Genomic DNA, 18,988 nt, shown 5'->3' with positions numbered 1-18,988 from the left:
TGTCCATATGCTGGAGCAGTTTTTGAAACTGTTGGATCTAAAACAAAGAGATTATTATTTTCCTCACTCAGCTTAAAACACTTGAATGTCTAATGAGAAAAAAGTCTAACTTGTTTTAGCCTTTAAGTCATAGATGTACAGCGTTATCTTTTGTAATACTTAGTAGCCCTGCAAGTAGAAATTGTTATCAGTTTAAGGAGCTTACAGTCCTCATGTACTGCAGATTCCTAGAAACGAATGATGCAGAGGAAAATGATCCAAGATTACTGTAACTGACAACGACAACAGACCTCTCATAAAACCACTGAACTTCAAAGAGATTCTGGACTAGATGAAACATACACTTTCTGTGGGAATAGTTGTTTGATTGCAGTGTATTAAATTGAACAATGCTGAAAATATAAAAAGGTTAATAAGCTTTTTCACAGCAGATATTTTGACATTTTATAGCAGGAAAAGTACATTTGTGCACATTAATAACATTAAGGCTCCCTTTTATTTAGACACTGGTTCCTTGGCCTTGGTACAGCGCATTTTGCCTCACCTGCAGGGCTTAATGCAATAATCTGTCCTAGTAATATTTACTATTAAGGATGATGTATTCCTTTATATTATCCTTATTGTTTGCTGTAACAATAAAAAGGTTTATGATGAAGATTTATGCAGAGGGTATATTTGTTGAGGATTAGATGAGGAGCCTTGCCTTTACATGCACTGCACATCCATGGTGCACCTAAATAATTGTTTTCACTTATTGTGCCTGCTTGATTGACATATCTCAAACCACTCTCCTCTTAGCTTTGTTGCACTGGTCAGGGTGAGAAGACTTATACCTTTATTAGGCTTACTAGTACATGTAGTTTGATGTTTCCAATAATTGCCTCCATACTTTAACCTGAATAGAGGTATAATCAACCAAGATTATATCAAACTCTATTTTAAATGACAGTCATTTCTCAGAAATAGCTATTAAATGTAATACTCAGTCCTTGCCTTTCCATATGGTAATTTTCATTGTTATTGACCATTTACAGGAAAAAATGCATGCAGAAGAAAAAGCGTGCAAGAATATCATGGGATGTGCAAACATTTGATTTACCATGTCACACAACATTGTTGACCGTCTCCTTTAGTGTTTTTTTATTAAGACAATGTGATGCAATGAATCCTCTCATCCCACAGCTTGTTTTTTGAACTGTTAACAGATACACAATAATGTTCCACGAAATATAATAACATTTCACAAAACGCAGCGACACATAACTCAACAAGGAGTTTTGATCCTGCTCCATGCATGTTTGCTTCCTGATACAGGGGTCATTACCAGCTGTTTCAGTGACGCTGGTATTCTGTGACGCTGGAAACACCTAGCAAGAACTACCACAGAGGAGGTTTTGAGCAATTTGCCAGGGGTCAGTTTCACAAAGCAGGTTTAGTGAAAACTCTGTTTCACAAAGGGAGGTAACTCAAACCCGAGAAAGAGGGGTAACTCTAGCCTGTTTCACAGGAGAGTTAACTAAAGCTCTCGGTCAGTTGCCATAGTAACATACTCTATGAACATAACTTGGTCGGGACCAGGTTTTTCTCAAAAAACCTTGAGTTTCTCTCTGTCTCCGCCCTTTTCAGCTGCTATAGTTCAGTCTGTTTTCTGAGAAAATCACTGCAAAAAAAAAAAGTAAAAAAAAAAAAAGTCAGTAGGCCTACTTTAGAAGTTATACTAGGTGACGGCATGGCATTTCCTTTTGATAATGATCCTGTGGATGAAGGTGCAGCGTTACTGCACAGAGAATTAAATATTCGTCAGGAGATGATTATCAGATGTTCTTGCATTTCCAGACAATTGTCTTTTTGAGCGGTACCGTTTCATGTTTGTTGTTTTCATCCATCCTTACATTTCCAACATTACCATCCGAAGTCATGCTCTCACATCCCAGCAGATATTGTGCGTTGTGCTGCATTTTTTGCAAATGGGAGTTTTATAAACAACGTTGGTGATGCAGAGCACTTGAGCAAGGCAACTGTATGCAGAGTTATCAGAAAAGTGTGCGTTACCCTGAAACGCTAGAATGCTACTACCCACCTGTATCATTTTCCCTGGACATAAACCTGTCAGAGCCATCAAGGAGGTGTTCCACAGGATTGCAGGTGAATGATGTAGATTAAATAAATATTAAATAATATTCTGTTGACAATGTCCAATGACATTGTGCTGCAACCTCAGACTGGGATTATTCATTTTAATTTCTTTCCGGATTTCCCAGTGGTGATGGTTCCCGGAGAGGAATCACCATCACCTTATCGTGGTGGAGAGGTTTGTGTGTCCCTGTGAACCTGAGGGCTGTGTTGTCTGGAGCCTAGTGCTCCTGGTAGGGTCTCCCATGGCAAAGTGGTCTCAGGCGAGGGGCCGGACTAAGAATGGTTCACAAAGACTCAATGGACAAACAACGAAGAGGAAGAGAGACCCTGCCCGGAGGAAGCCCGGGGCCCCCGTCTGGAGCCAGGCCCAGACGGAGGGCTCGCCGGCGAGCGTCTGGTGGCTGGGTTTGCCACGGAGCCTGGCCGGGCACAGCCCGGAAAAGTGACGTGGCACCTCCCTCCTCTCCATCCTGTGGGCCCACCACTCGCAGGAGGAACCACTTGGGTCGGGTGCGCTGCTGCACGGGTGGCAGTGAAGGTGAGGGGCCTTGACGGACCAGACACGGGCAGCAAAAGCAGGACTAGGTGGAGAGATCATATCTCAACACTGGCCTGGGAACGCCTCGGGATCCCCCAGTTAGAGCTGGTTAATGTGGCCCGGGAAAGGGAAGTTTGGGGTACCCTGCTAAAGCTGCTGCCCCCGCGACCCGACCTCGGATAAGCGGATGAAGATGATATGAGATGAGATGATGATTTCCCAGTGTGATTGGCTGCATAGATGGCACACACATCCCTATCACGGCTCCATCACATAATGAAGCAGATAAATAAATGTGCAGGTACATGCTGATTGACTACTGTTTCAAAATGTTAAAGACTGCATCATAGTTCAACATCTGTCATTCTCTGCACTGTCAAGAACGTATGTGATGCTGCATCCATCATTTCCAATGTGGAGGCCAAGGGGCCTGGGTCTGTTCATGACTCAAGGATTTATCGGGAGTCTAACCTGAGCAACAGACTGCAACGTGGTAAGCAGCCTAAAGATTTGCACAATACTGTATAATTCACTTGTGTCCCTCCTTTTAATATACTCTAATGTATCCACTATACATTATAGGAGAGTTTGATGGCCATCTGCTGGGTGACAGGGGTTACCCATGCCAACCTAGGCTGTTGACCTCTCCCTGACCCTGAACCAGGGCCCCCAACAGAACTTCAACCGGGTTGAGATGAGCATAGGCCTGAGAGCCCATTTCCAGTGCCTACATCAGGGGTGACCCCTGAGAGGGCCTGTGATATTATTGTGGCATATGCTGTCATTATAATATTTCCTATATTAGAGGAGAGCAACACCCTGCCCTACAAACTGAAGACCCTGATAATCACCCCATCCACCTGTCAGCTATGCTGGACGGCAGAGCAGCATAGCTGACATCATATGCCATCATCACTTTAGTGATTGAGTCAACACCATCATCACCACCACCACAGCAGCAGTCAAATAAAGACATAATACACATTTCATTTGGTCTTCTTTATTTCCCGCAAATACAACAGCTAGTTTTTTTGGAGAAAAAAAATTCAGCAGGTGAATTTTATAAATGTCTTTGACTGGTAACTGGGAATACATACAATGAGGACATGATACAGTTGCACAGATTCCACAGAATAAACCTCAATGTTTACTGAACATCCATCTCACTGTGTCAATCTGTGCAGTGGAAGTTGAGGGACCCTCCTGCTGTTGCCCAGCCATGCCCTGTTAAAAAAGGCTGAGAATGTGTTAATACTTCAGTGTAGGCTAAATGTCACTCTGTATTCCACCAGATTGTAAGGAAATCTAAATGGAAAGAGAACTATCAGTAACATATCAAGATGTTACCTCTGTAGGCATTTCTGGACCCCCCTCTGTAAAGGCAGCAGATACAGTTTCCTCCTCCTCCTACATGAGGGATAGGTTTCAGTATATTTAAACTACCATTTGACAAAATCTTTTGAGTATTTCCTACTTACAGTTACAAAGTATGTTGTGGCGTGAGAGACCCCACTAGGCAGATAGCAGCATCAGAATCTGTTGGGACCAAAAGTAAAAAAAGTCATATCCCTTATATGACTTTTCTTACTTGGATACATAGGATATATATATATATTACATTTTACAAAAGTACTTGGACGAGCTCCCTCCAGGGCTCACTCACACTGTCCATCCGTACCGTGCCCAAGCACGTTTAGTGGCTAAAGTCTAGTTCGTTTGGTGTGATGCGGAGGTGGAGTGTTTACTGCAGATTTGGTCAGAAAAACAACAAAGCCAAAAGTGTTACGATGTTTTCTGTGCTGCTTTCCATTATGTGGCCATCGCGATGACGTCAATCAATGCCTGTGACGTGTTACGGCGTGATGACGTATAGGCAGGCAGGCCTTGTGCCGAGGCCCAGGTAGTGTGAGTACAAACGGGCCTGGGCCGCCGGGGGAGAGGGAGGGGGGACAAGTACCCTAAACTGCACGGTACGGATGGACAGTGTGAGTGCGACCTAAATTCTGGCTTAGGGCCAGCTCCTCTGCCTTTGTTAGAGGTGGCAGTGCTGGGCCAGAACCTGTTCTATGGGAATCTGCTTTCTTTTTGTTGGCTGAGTATAAGTCTGTCTTAGTTTAAATAGGCTTAGTTAATTAACAGAACAGGATATATATGAGAAGACCTTTATGTGTGTGAAAACAGCACTGTACAGTCATTGCTTACAGCAATATTTACTTTACAATGTAAAACATGCTCAAAATGAGGTGCCCCCATGAGATTGTGCCAGGATCTTACGTGTTTGAACAATGTTTTTATGTTTCATCTTAAGCTGCTGCCAAATGCGAGTCTCCCCTGCGAGGAAATAAATTAAAAGAATGCCACTCAAGAAGTCCCCCCTGTGATATTATTGTGATTGCAAAGGACTACATTTAAACTTACGCATTGACCCGAGCAGCAATGTTCTACCACGCCGTCTCCCTCTCTTTTGCTGCAGCAGCGGTGTTACACTTATGGTGAAAAACCTGCTCAAACTCACCGTATGAGTGCATCAATATTTCCAATTCCAGTGGTGTGAAAAACGTAGCCCTCCTCTTCCCCGTTGCCATGGTGACTCGTCAAATCGGATCTCCATTGATGCTGTCTTTTTATACTTGTGGTGCACGCGCTTAACTCCAGCTGAAACTACTCCGAGTTGATCAAACTAACTCAAATCAACTGTTATGGAACCGAAAACTCAGAGTTTCCTATTTCAGAGTAGATCAACTCAGAGTTCAGGGTTAGACTCAGAGTTTGTTGAACGTGCTTTGTGAAATGGACCCCAGGTGTTAATTTGTCTGTCTGTCTGCAGCCAGATTTTGTCAGCATCGCAAAAATACAGTCACGAAATGTTAGGTGTAGTTCAAATCCCAATAAAGGCAGCCTTCAAAGATGGGTGTGGTCAGAGCAAGGGTGGGGGGTAGAAAGTTGGGAGGGGGCCATTACCCCAACACTTTATGGCCCTGGCCCAATTTGGCATCATAGGTGGTGTGATCGCATGCCAACATGGTCTCTAGCTTCAGATATATGACAAGCTCCACAAGAGTAGCAAAATTAGCAAGGGCTGAGGAATTATAACTTTAAAAAGTGTAATAATATTGTATTTACTACTTTTGTCATGGAAATCAGACTAGAAAGTTGTATAAGTTAATCACAAGAATTAAAGGGTATTCGAAAATGTAAAAAAAAAAATGCACCAGAGATAAAAAAGTAACTAGCAACCTTAAACATCCCATACACACAACAGGCACATTAAAGTAAAGAAAAAGGTTGTCTTTATGAGACAACGTTTGTTTTGGTTTGCAGTGTTCACACAAACCGTGTGTTAGTCACGCTAACTTCATTTAGTTCTGCATATGATTTCTGACCCTTCCACTACACACATGTTTTAAGTTAGGAACACAAGACTGACTGCGGGTTTATACCTATGTGAGTGCACAAAAAACCATGGGGCAGCTGTACCAACACACCAGTTTGTTATCATTGTATTGCAGTGACCCTCATGTGCTCAGACGTTCCCACAGCAGGATACCTCTACACTTACATCACCAAGTCAAACGATTGTCACAACATGCCAACTTGATTTTAAAATATACTGATGAACTGATGAAGTATATAGATGCCAAGTGCGCTTGGATCGATGTCAGACTGAGTGTGGTCAGGATCTCTGTCTATTTACATGTCAGTCTCCGTGCTGTACAGACTTCATTGTGAAACTCATCTGTTTCATGTCAAGGTATTTGTGTGAAACAAGATATTTTTTGACCATATTTCCCCTTCTATGTCACAGGGTCTGTGTCCTTGTGCGCTAATGTAATTTATCTGTGCTTCTATTGGTAGAGTAACAGTAAAATAACCATGAGCGTATGGCAAAATAACAAAATAAATTGCTACATTGTAAGCTCTATGGTATAATGTCAATGTGGTGTTTGGTCGTAAATGCTATTGAAACTAGATAATTTGATTTACAATGAAATATTAGGCTTTTATAAACACAATTGTTGCGACCCAGCTCTGGCAGATTCTCATAAACAGTCCATAAATAATGTGTGTGTTTTAGATATGTTGTTATTGTGCAGTAGTAAACACAGTGGCGGGCCGTGCATTTCAGACCTGCGCCTGCAGCGATGCCCTACCAGACTTAATCCACCTCTTAAAACCATAATTATGATGCCATGGCTCTACACATTATTCATTTAGACCAAAACACAGTACAACTGGGCGTTGTATCACCTTAACATATAGTCAAGTACAACAGAGTTATATTACTCTACTGAGTTTTATTCACTCCACCAACAGTATGAGCACTGTCAAATCAATTCAATCAACCAATCAATCAAGTCGCAGACGAAGCAGCGTCACAGAAACATTCGTTAATATATTTTATATATTTAACAATAATATTAACTCAGCAAAATAAAGAAAGCTGCAAAAGTCCCCAACTCAAATACAAAAATAACTCAACTATAAGCTATACTGTGGCGTTCATTTGCTCCATGTATTCCACCATGGGCTCACGCGCCATTATATATCACACAAAGGCATCATTTCAGAAATAAATAAAAGGCTTTTAAGGTATAATACAAAGTTGTATTAAGTCCACCAACACTATAACGATGAGCTTTAACAAGTGTGTTCACCAAACAGCGCATCATCACACACAAACCAGCAGTGTCATACACACACAGTTCACTGAAAAATAAACAATTTACAGAATATTTGCCAACTTAGGTTTTAATATTTATTTAACATTACTAAATAAAATGGGGAAACGGCATACAAATCTAATAAAACATAAAGTGCTTTGTACTCACTCAGATCAAGTGTGTTTGAATAATGCTGAGTCAGGCTTGCTAGCGTCGGGGTCGGACGGCCTCTCTTTACAGTGTCTAGCTTATCTTGAAAAGTTTTTCTAGAGAATGCCGTTGTAATTAAATCTGCGATCAAATCGTTATCTTCGCCTCCTTCAACCAAGGTGGGTTGAATAAACTAAAACAACTTGTCGCGCTACACAAATTAGAAATGTCCTTATTTTCCGTTTATCACATTGACATTTGTGCTCAGGTCTGCTCTGCATAGCTCTGCATAGCTCTGCCGCTCTCTAGCGCGTATTCAATCAGAAGACGTGCACGCGATGACGCTGTAGGCCTGCTAGCAGGCGCCAGTGAACCCAACTTGACACTGATTAGTTAATGCCACAGGTCCGTTATCATTGACGTTAAGCTACCATGCGCCTGCACTGTTGCTTCTGCAGGCGTAAGGGCAGATTTGGGACCCTGGCAACACATGATAGCTGAATAATGATTGGATAAAAACTCTAACATAAACGCCAGCCCCCCCAGATCTCGACCCGGGGCTGGAAGCAGAGCAACCAATTTAGGAAAGCTATGAAATGAAGAGTATAGACTATGGGGAACAATTTAATACATATTTGTGGAAAGAATATATATTAAAAAAATATATTCCTGATTATGTTTAGGCCAGCAGAGAAGGCCTTGCTGGCCTTGAGGGTCCACCACTGAGTAAACAACGTCCAACATAGTTACCCAGTTCTGCTTTCTGACAAAGCACTGGCTCTCAAGTCGAGTTTGGGCGATTTTGTTGTGTTCAGGTTTGTTTAGTTTTTTTCACATTCATATGTTAATTTGTATCAAGTGTTGCAAATAGGTCAGACAGTGAGTAGGCTATAGCTGAGCATTAGCCTGGCAAGCTAACAGTCAGTCATAGATGTAATAAAACTAACTAAAGGAGACCTCATCAATGTATCGGTGGGAGACATCTTCTCAGGAACATAAAGAGCATTGTATAATATGTGATCATTCTCGCAAATAGTTCTGGTAAGGTTTGAACTTGCTGTTCAGATGGAAAAAAACTTTTGAGATAACAAGCCATATTCATTAGGTCAACAAAATGGGGGGATGGCTGCGTTTTTTTCACATTGGTATTATTCTGTATAGGTCTTGTACATGTTATAACTATGCCGAGGTATACTTTCTGAATGTCTAAAGCAAGCAGTGCTATTACTTTTTAAGGAAGGAATAATGAGAATATAACACAGAATGACACAGGTATGGGTTTAGTTGATGTAGTCTTTAATATGAAGAATTTGCTTCTTATCTAAAAGTATACGTTAAGTTTTGTTGTCACTTATTTTTCTATAATGTATTTTTCTCCTTTAGATGCCAGATATATGCAGGAGAATACAGAAGTACATTACATCCCTGAAAAATTATGTTAAAAAAATCCGGACAATAGCAAGCTATTTCCATTTAGATGAGACTACTATGGAATACATCATCCTTAAATAACAATAATAGATTAATTGCCCATTGGAAATAATTTCTGGCAGTTCTTTATTAGTAGTATTCACACGTCTCTGCAAACATTTATCTCTCATGTACTATTGTACGTACATGAAGAATTACTGGCCAGAACACTTTGAGGCAGGTTTCTTTTTTTAAGATAATGGTTCTAATGAATATAAAACCTTAATGGGAGAGGAGTCTGGAGCTGAAGCTTTATCTGATGTGGGTATTCGTTATTGTCTCATAAAAGTCCAAATGTTTTTCAGAAAGTTATTGTTACGACCCCCTCACCCCCACAAAAAAGGGCCAGCATAATCCAAAGAGTCAGGTATCAGCAGAAACATAACATTCAGTTATTTGAAGGCAATATAAATGACTACCAAACTAATCAACCACAAACAAAGTTTACCAGAAGGCTGACGGGCCGGCTAAAATGAACAAATAGCAGGGAAGACATCCAGACCAACCCCGAAAGGGCCGTGGGGTCTGGGCATCCGACAAAGAAACAAAAGATTGACAAATTCAGAATCCAAATTCAGTCACAGACACACACTGCTGCTGCTGAGGCCCAGATGATGAAGTGAGAGAGACCCAAGGTACCGCTCCCCTCTTTAACAGTTATGGTTTCATAACCAAAACCTTCTTTACAATGAGTTTACATTGTCATAACTTCTATGACCATACTGTTGAAGCATCCTACTAGCTGTTACCCTTAAAATATGTATACAACAACACAGTGCCAATGCTTGAGGCGCTGCTTATATGCAGAATCAGGGATCTGTACAACTTAATGTACAAAACATTAAAAGCAGAAATTATAGGGGGCCATGGTGCAAGGTACTATTCATTAAGGTATTACATAATGTCTGACACCTAATAATCCTGTATTATGTTTGAGCAGTTAGCCAAGTTAGCCACATCACTGATGCTTTTAAACGAATGATAAAGACATTGCACAGCCCTTTGGCAGATATCACTCGGAGTCTGCCTGAGGCATAAACAAACGGCTGGCTGCTCGGGGCCTTGCAGTCATTATAGTGTGATATGTCCATCCGAGATTAAAAAACTGCCTTTTCTGCTTTCAGTAGCTTTTCCATCTTCCATGTATGTCGGTGCTTCATGCATTGTGGGAGGATGTGTGATGTCAGCAGTTGAAGGTCTTGTAAACCTTTTTTTCCTACTCAGCTTCTTAGAGCAAGTAGCAGGGTCCTGAATGAACATAAAATTTTCTGCCAAAGTTTTTGGTTAGTTCACGTGAGAAATTTCGATTTTGTGTTTTTATCCGAGTTAAGTTAGGGAAAGGCTAATGTAGCACCAATGAATCCAGATGTAACAGCAGTAGCTTATTTATATCACAAGTCACTGTCAGTCAAATCTGAACAAACCACACCTAAAAATACATAATACCTAAAGATGTTTTTTGTTCAAACTTGTAAAATGTTGGTTGATATACTGACTACAAATACTATTTTATCAACCAGAACTCATAAATGACAGGTCTAGCAGTTTACACACCCCTTATATTGATTCAGGAAAACAATGCATGTCAACTACCCCGTTCCTTTAAAATGCTGCAACATGTCAGAAATAATAATTTTAATAACCTCTATTACCATCTTGTGCCGTGTTGAAAAGTCAGTTAAAAATGATGACCCTTTATTCTGCTCTTTGTACATTTTACTCCTCTACTTACAGCAGAGGAGCGCCATCTTGACCCAACAGGTTACTATGGAAACCTCATGTTTTAATAAGTAAATTAATAATTTTACTTTTAGGGAATATATTGAAAAAAATCCCTTGAAACTGGTCACAAAAAGACAGTGTTTCCCTAGAATTGCATATCAAAACTCACTTTTGTATAGCCAAATCAATTTTTTTCAAGGTATTCAAACATTTTCTCCTGGGGGTGAGTGTTTCATAAGTGAAACTATGTAAGTTGAATAAGTAGTTTCATTTGAGAAGAAGGACCGAAAATACAGTCTATACTAAGCGCACAATGTTACTGGTTACAGTTATATCCTGTAACCCACAGATGGATGGCTGATGGCATACAGGACATCAGCACAGGGGTGATTCCAGGATTTATTTAATGAGGTGTCATAGGGAGGGGCAAGAACGACTCAGAGGGGCCCATGGGAAATCAAAAAATTTGATCAGGAATAAATACAGCCTTGAAAATTGGCTCAGGAAACAATGGGCATGATTCTTATTCTCATGAAACGTTTCACTGCACAAGAGCCTGCAAACTGTTCAACAACAGATTGACAGCACTCTTACCCAGTGGCAATCACATGTCTTTAGACACGCCCTTGCATCAACGGGCAATGCACTCGATTTTTCATAGTCAACAACCAGATGTTTAGAATTTTGTCATTCTCATTTGATTATTTTTCTAGTAATTTCCAGTCCACCATAATGTAGGATGAAAACAAGAAACAGAACAAACCTTGAAAATAAATGCACAAACTCTTTCATTCAACTGAATAATTTCTTCTTGGTTTAGTTGTATTTTGCTGTACTTTATTTTGTAGGATTGTTGTGTTTGAGTGCTTCACATCAGGACTGTCGTCACTGCTGTTGGTGCATAAAAACACAGACTTTTACTGGATGTTCGTGAGCAGGTCAAAAACAAAGAGGTGAAAAAGAGCGACCCACTTATCTGCCATCATGTCCGGTGAGATTAAATCTAGCAGATACACCAATACAATACAGCACAGGCAAGTGTGTCAAACAAATCAAAAGGAACATTATCACACTTGTTCATATGTTCAAGTAATTTTACTTGAGCAAAAATCACCTGCTTTGTTGTAAGGTTCAATGAAATGATGACAAATCCAAACCAGATTATTTATAAACAGAACTTGTGTCATTTTCAGAAACATAAAAAGATAAAATTTTGTTTTTCAGTTCAGAGCACAGTCATGTTATTGTGCAAATGGAATGAAAAAGAAATGAAATGATTACTTTGGATGGGATTAAATAAATAAAGGTTTTCATGCAAAACCAAAATATCAACAAACATAATGATATAATATCACTACAACAAAAATGAACCTTTTGAATTACTGTTGGCTTAGTCATTTTAATTATATTTTGCTTCAATATGGGCCTGGAGAAGAGGATGTTATTTTGAATTAGCATTCAATTTATAGTAGGCATCCTTACTGCGTTAGCCTGGGAACCAGACAAACACTCAGAACTCATGTTTCATTTGCTCTGGCAGGTACTGGTGATGCATTTGTGAATAGTCTGGTGGTGCCAGGCTATTCCTTTGTGATTTCTAGGGAGATATTTGGGGAATTTAACATGACCCTAGAGATTTATCTTTGACAGGCATTTGGTATGGTTCTGTTTGGATACAAACAAATATTCCAATCATTCCCATCAGCCCACTTGTGCAACTGGTTTAATGACTCACTGCTCTGGCAGACAAATGCTTTATGACTTCACCTGTAATCATCCCCTGTGCTTATGAAGTAGCCTACAATTTTACAGCATCACATTCTTAGATGTAATTATATTTTTAATGTTGCAGCTCATAGCATTTTTGTCCATATTTGGTGACTTTATTGGAAAGGAAGTGACCCTCTACGCTCTGTATAGGCTGAGCTTGGTATTTTTCTATTTTTGAAAGTAACAAGGGATCACTTCAAATATAGGCAAAAACTATCCATCTTTACAATTATAAAACAGTTATTTCACATAGTTGCTTTTATTTGTATAGTATTATGCTAGTACCTATTTTTAATAGTTTTATGTTCTTGACTTGAGGTATATTGCTTTATTTATTTTTTATTTACTCTTATTATGTGCAACAAACACCAAAGCAAACATGTGAAAACCTACAGAGCTATACACCTCCTTCTGATTCTGATAGCTACTGAAAGCCCTGATGTGCAATACAAGATAGCATCATAATGTTGTTAAGGGACATTTGATTTTACATAGCAGAAAGCTGCCCAAAGTCAAACCGTAAACTTGATGTAGCCTTCAGAGGCAGAGGGAGGGAGAGAGAAAAAATTGTTATTACGTGCAGTCTGCTCATACTCAACTCAGACAATTCCTTTAGAGGAAAATAACATGGGGGGGGGGGGGGGGTTACTGACATCAGTAGGATACAGAGCTTCTGCAAACCACATATAAATCTGGAGGCAGCGAGTGATGAGGACTGCAGTACTCCGAGATCCCCAAAATCCCAGAAAGGTAAAAGGTAAGATTTATTTGGACAAAATTTCAGTTTATATTATTTATTTGTGTGACGTTTTAATAGTTCAAATGCTTGAGATTGTTTGCAGTTAGTCATAACTATCCATCTAAATGTTTCTTTCTCTACAGGCGAGAGTGCTGACTTGGACTCAGTAGCCTGATTTAATCTGAAGGCAACTCGTAAATCCAACTTCAACAGACTGAGCTGGCAGTGAATTGCGCAAGAAAAACTACACTACCACACAGCGGATAGCGGTCCTGGGTCTGATTTTGTGATGTGACTGTTGGCTGCGCCTAAGTGGCGTTTTGGGCACGATGGAGGACCTTTTACGCGAACAGAACGGCTGGGGGCTGAATGTTTCCTGGAGCAACTCAAGTCGCGGAAACGACAGCCATCTAGGAAACAATACAGTGAATCCTTTGAAACGAAATGAAGAAGTTGCCAAAGTGGAAGTTACCGTCCTGGTCCTGGTGCTGCTGCTCGCTCTAACCGGCAACCTGTGCGTCCTGTGGGCCATCCACACCACCAAGCACAGCCAGTCTCGGATGTATTACTTCATGAAACACCTGAGCATCGCAGACCTCGTCGTTGCAATCTTTCAGGTTTTACCGCAGCTCATTTGGGATATCACGTTTCGCTTCTACGGGCCGGATTTGCTGTGTAGGCTTGTCAAATACCTACAGGTCGTGGGCATGTTCGCGTCTACCTACATGCTTGTCCTGATGTCCGTCGACAGGTGCTTGGCAATATGCCAGCCACTTCGCACAGTACACAAGAGAAAGGATCGCTTCTGTGTGCTTGCATCCTGGGTGCTCAGCCTGGTTTTCAGCACTCCTCAAGCGTGCATATTTTCCCTGAGGGATGTCGGGAACGGTGTGCATGACTGCTGGGGGGACTTTATTCAGCCGTGGGGTGCCAAAGCATACATCACATGGATGAGTATCAGCATTTACATTTTCCCAGTGACGATTTTAAGCATCTGTTATGGCATGATATGTTTTAAAATATGGCAGAATTTCAATCTAAAAACCAGGAGGGATCACTTCCTTGCTCTAACTCCAAGGCCCTCCAAAGGAGCGCTTCCCCTCTGTCGTGTGAGCAGCGTGAGGCTCATTTCAAAAGCAAAGATCCGCACAGTGAAAATGACATTTGTAGTGGTCCTTGCCTACATTGTGTGCTGGACTCCTTTTTTCTTTGTCCAGATGTGGTCTGCATGGGATCCTGCTGCACCAAGAGAAGGTAGAGGCACAGAAGGAGATAATCATCCTTGTCCAAGAGTAATATTAGTGAATGTATAAAGCGTGTGATGTAAGAAAAATCCATGCCTAGAGGTTTCATACATTGCCGCAACAGACATGGTTCCACCTCATAAAATATCTCAGGGAATACATTAAAAAAAAAAACACTTCACTTCCAACACAACACAGTGGTGTTTAACATCAGACTTCCCCAGGGTGATTGCACATGAATGGGAGCCTCATTTGGTTCACAGAGGAAACCACTGGAGAGTACATGTAGCACAACATCAAAAAGTTTCACTCCCTGTTCCCAGTGGTGCTTTACATAATTTCTATTTACCAGCATAATTTGCTCAGATTTACCCCTCATATCTTCTGAGTTTGGCCATTAAAGAGGATAAGAGCAGGAAAGCAGATATGCTCCATAACCTTTCAAGTTTTCACTCATCAAGTATTCGTTCAGAGCAGTCAGAGATTAAGATAAAGCTTAAATTGGCCAGACTTGGCCAAGTTAATCATTTTCCGTTAGTCTTCTTCCACACAGTTTTGCACAAAATTAGAAAAATAAACACATTAAAGCCAAGAATGCATGCACAGTACACTGCAGATCTGTATGTTGTCCCAGGGCCACTTATTGTTTGGATGGATGGACTCGCACTAGGCGATTTCTTATTCCCATTTAGCATTGTAAACATTGTTCGTGACATTTCATTATGTTATTTCACAAAGCATTTAAAAGCCATACTCAACATGTCATTAATGTGGAAATTATACATTTGAACTGAAATAGCAATACTGAAGCTTTTCCTGTGAAAAACCAACCCTAACCCCCTCCAAAATGTCAACTTCTCATAAACTAACCATGAAATTGTCCTTTTTGGCGATGCATTTTTTAGATAACTCAACAAGTTTTATTGGTTTATTCAGCTTACAAAGAAGGAGAGCCAATAAAAGGACAAAATTTGGAGATACATGGTTTTCAATAAACAGCAACACTATAATACATTGGCATTTATTGGCATTCAACATAAAGGGATTCAAACTAAAAAATCAACATTTCATAGTAAAGAAGTAACACATATATTGTTTATATTTGTGCATGAGAGACAGAAGAAAGGAGTGGAGAAGAAAAGATGCAATCAATTTAAAAAATATCTCAGTATGATTTAAGGATTTGGTAACAGTTATGAAAGGCGAACCAGTATGTTTGAAAATGTAAATTCATGGATACAATATCAAAGAAAACCTTTTAAAGAAAAGCTTCTGTCCAACCCATTTTCTTTTTTTATTTACTTATTGCATTTTTTTTGAAGTAATGCGACTCCGGTTAAGACTTCATATGAGTTTTCTTGTTGCTGAGGGAAACCCAGATTGTGTACGAATACACCTGAAGTTGAGTAATAGCAGACCTGCAGTGGATTCACAAAAGTAAAGGAGAAGTTGACATTCATGGAATGTTTGTTTAACATTTTTTACTCAGAACAAGGTATTATCTTTGATATAGTAGACATCCTTAATCAAATAGTGATGTCTGTGTCATCACAGTCCTTAACATAACCCCTCTTCCATTTCCACCTTCTTAGAAGAGCTGTATATCATGATATTACAGGGGGAAAAGCCAAGCCATGTTTTTCCTTCATTCCTGGCGGCACAAGAAAGTGCTAATGTACAGTAAGTCAAAGTTAAAAAAAAGAAGAAAAATGTTTCAATGCTGTCGTTTCGTGGTATTTTCCCTTTTCCGAGCTGTGTTCTTTATAGCACCAAGAAATCTCAGTGTTTGACTTATTTGTTGACACACCATTTGGTTGACACTTCACACCTCACACCTCCTGCAATAAAGCCAAGGACTATAGAGTCAGAGCGCCATCAGCAGAACAGGTCAACACTTTTACTTAAGGAGAGAAGACAACACGCTCTAAATCTTTTGGGAAGAACTTGGAAGTCTCCCATTTTCCACTGTCCAAATGTCATGCTCCTTCAATGTGCTGTGGGCCTCTAATGATTGGAAATATACTCACTTGAAGAGTGAAGAAAAAAAGGTAAATTTTTCCTCCCAGGACAGCCTCTTCTAATTGAAGCTATTTATCTTTTTTGTGTCAGGCAGCTTAAAATATATATTGTGACGCATCCATCACCCTTCTATATGAAGTGCTTTCATATATTTAAGTTTTGGAATTGTATTTCATAGAAATCAATTCAAGAGTCCAAACCTTGAGGTATGTAGCTTGTGACATCTTAATGTTATTTGGTAGTACATTTTTAACAAGAGCTTACTTGCTATTGGCTTAGCCTGTCAGTTAGCACAAAAAAAAGTGAGCTGAGGCTGAGGTCATAAACCAAATTTAAATTTTGACGTAATGGTGTTTGAAAAATTACGGTGATCAGGGTTGTTGTATTTTATTCTCAGGTGGGAGCATGAATGTCTGTGCCAAATTGAATGCTGATCCATCCAAAGGTGTTGAGATAGTTCAATAACAAACAAAATGTCAACTCGATGTTGGTACTAGAGATAAGGTCAGGAAATCACCAAAGTCAATAAAAGGAATCGTCTGTGACTCATTAATGTCTGTACAAAATGTAGTTGTCACAGATCCATTATGTGTGTATATATTAAGATTAAAGTCTGGACCCAAAGTGACTACAGTTATGATACTAAAGCACTTAGAAAGGGCAGCTTAAAAGACCATACAAAATGCATATATACACACACACACACACACACACACACTTGAACTTGGACTTCAGCCCACAGCCAGGTGATTACGTCTTACTGGAATGGATGAAAACCTGCTACCTAAGAGGGTTTTTAAAGATCCACTCATTATTTCTTTTCTAAAGTGCAGTGGGGTTGGAGCCTGTCCCACCATGAGAGGCCCAGTTCACCCAAGACAAGGTTAATTTAAAGGATAAAGCTTCCACATTTAATATTTTTGTCCTTGTCAGTTAGTTGAAAGACAGTTTTGGTGCATCCCTCAGGACTTTCTGACCTTTCTGTGGCACACAGCCCAAATCTTTATTGGTCATCTTTAAAGTTAAATCACAACTCATAGTCTCACTCCCAAATTCATCAAAGCGGCAGTTTGGTTAGTGGCCCTCATTATCTGATACTGACCAAGCGGTCAGACAAAGAAGACTGTCTCACGAATATATTGTTTCATTTAAAAAAAAGTTTTTTGTAGCGAATGTAACTGAAACATGAGAAAACATAATTATCTGTTACAATTTTCACCAGCAGATTTGGTGCGTTAGTGAGTAAATTGTGTGCGTGGGACTGACTCAAATGAACTATTCGTACCTTTTCTCTGTGTATGCTCACCAAAGATATCAAGCACATACAAGTTCAAATTATTCTAATCAATGGGTTCTTATGATATTACGATATTTTAAGAAATATGACATTCTATTTAATGCTGCCAACGGGGGTCCTGACAATATTACAAAACATTACATTTTGTAGGTATATGTACGACCAGTGAATGAGGACAGCCTGTGCTCTTCTCTGTCTTTCTCCCTAGACATGGCCTTCATCATCGCCATGTTACTGGCCAGTCTCAACAGCTGTTGTAACCCCTGGATCTACATGTTTTTCGCTGGTCACCTGTTCCATGACCTGACGCAGTGCTTCTTCTGCTGCTGTAGACAGTACCTGACCGCCTCCTCCTGCAGCTGTGATCGACAGTGTAGGTTCAAGCGCAACTCCTCCACCTGCGTCATCTAAAACACCAGCAGCCAGAGAAGCCTCACTCACACATCTAGCGCAGGAGGACCAGGACACTGAAGAGCCAGCTGAAAGCCATTCAGGCTTTCTGTAGTCGAACAATCTGGCAGTCATGTAGGTCCCCATTTCAGGCCTTTAATTATCTACAGTAGCACTGCAGTGGTTTTTGCAACATACTTTTTTTATTTGAGCTAAATGTGTAATAAGGTCACTGAGCTTAATATGTAAACCTCCTGCAGACAATACTCACTCCAAGTTGTTTGCACGCTTCGGTCCTTTAGTCTTGAATCTTAAAGTCTTGTTCTTACAGTTTTTGTCCTGGTAAACAAGTATTTATCACATCTTTAATTGTATTAATGTTGCGCAAAGAAATTCTTTCTACAAATATGTCTACACCTCACTGCATTTTTAAAAAGGTAGAAGTCTGGTAGATTACAAAAATATTTTTTGCTTTGTGCAAATGGATACTAATTCAGTTACTGTATAATGATTGTTTACACCTTTAAAGCAGCAATACTTTGTTAACATGTATTTTAGATTTATTTTATGTCATTACTTGGATGGTTAAATAAAAATGCTGATATTCATAAAAGATATTATGGTTAATATGAGAAAACATATTCTTGATCTAAACACCTCCATTGCAACAACACAACAAAAATTCAACAGCAAAGCAAAATCCATAGGGAATGTATTTTACAAGAAGGAGGCAGGTTTCAAAGTTTTCAGCAGACTTTCCAATGCAGATCTTTGTCCTTTATGATGCAATATGAAATTCACTTTGAAAATAGTTTCCACTGCTCTTGTGTGTGTGTGTGTGTGTGTGTGTGT

The 18,988-nt window shown here is 39.9% G+C and overlaps 1 protein-coding gene across 1 annotated transcript; it reads left to right on the top strand.

Annotated features, from left to right (window-relative positions):
* Positions 1–13,515: 13,515 nt before the first annotated feature.
* On the top strand, positions 13,516–18,157 carry oxtrb (oxytocin receptor b; the record flags this gene model as incomplete). Its single annotated transcript, XM_083938399.1, has 2 exons — positions 13,516–14,440; positions 17,955–18,157. The coding sequence occupies 2 exons, from the start codon at positions 13,516–13,518 to the stop codon at positions 18,155–18,157; spliced, it is 1,128 nt and encodes a 375-aa protein (XP_083794525.1).
* Positions 18,158–18,988: the final 831 nt, after the last annotated feature.

Source organism: Echiichthys vipera (genome assembly GCF_963691815.1).
Source record: "Echiichthys vipera genome assembly, chromosome: X".
NCBI lineage: Eukaryota > Metazoa > Chordata > Actinopteri > Perciformes > Trachinidae > Echiichthys > Echiichthys vipera.
The sequence above is the reverse complement of the archived record's forward strand: the minus strand, read 5'-3'. Positions and strand labels throughout refer to the sequence as shown.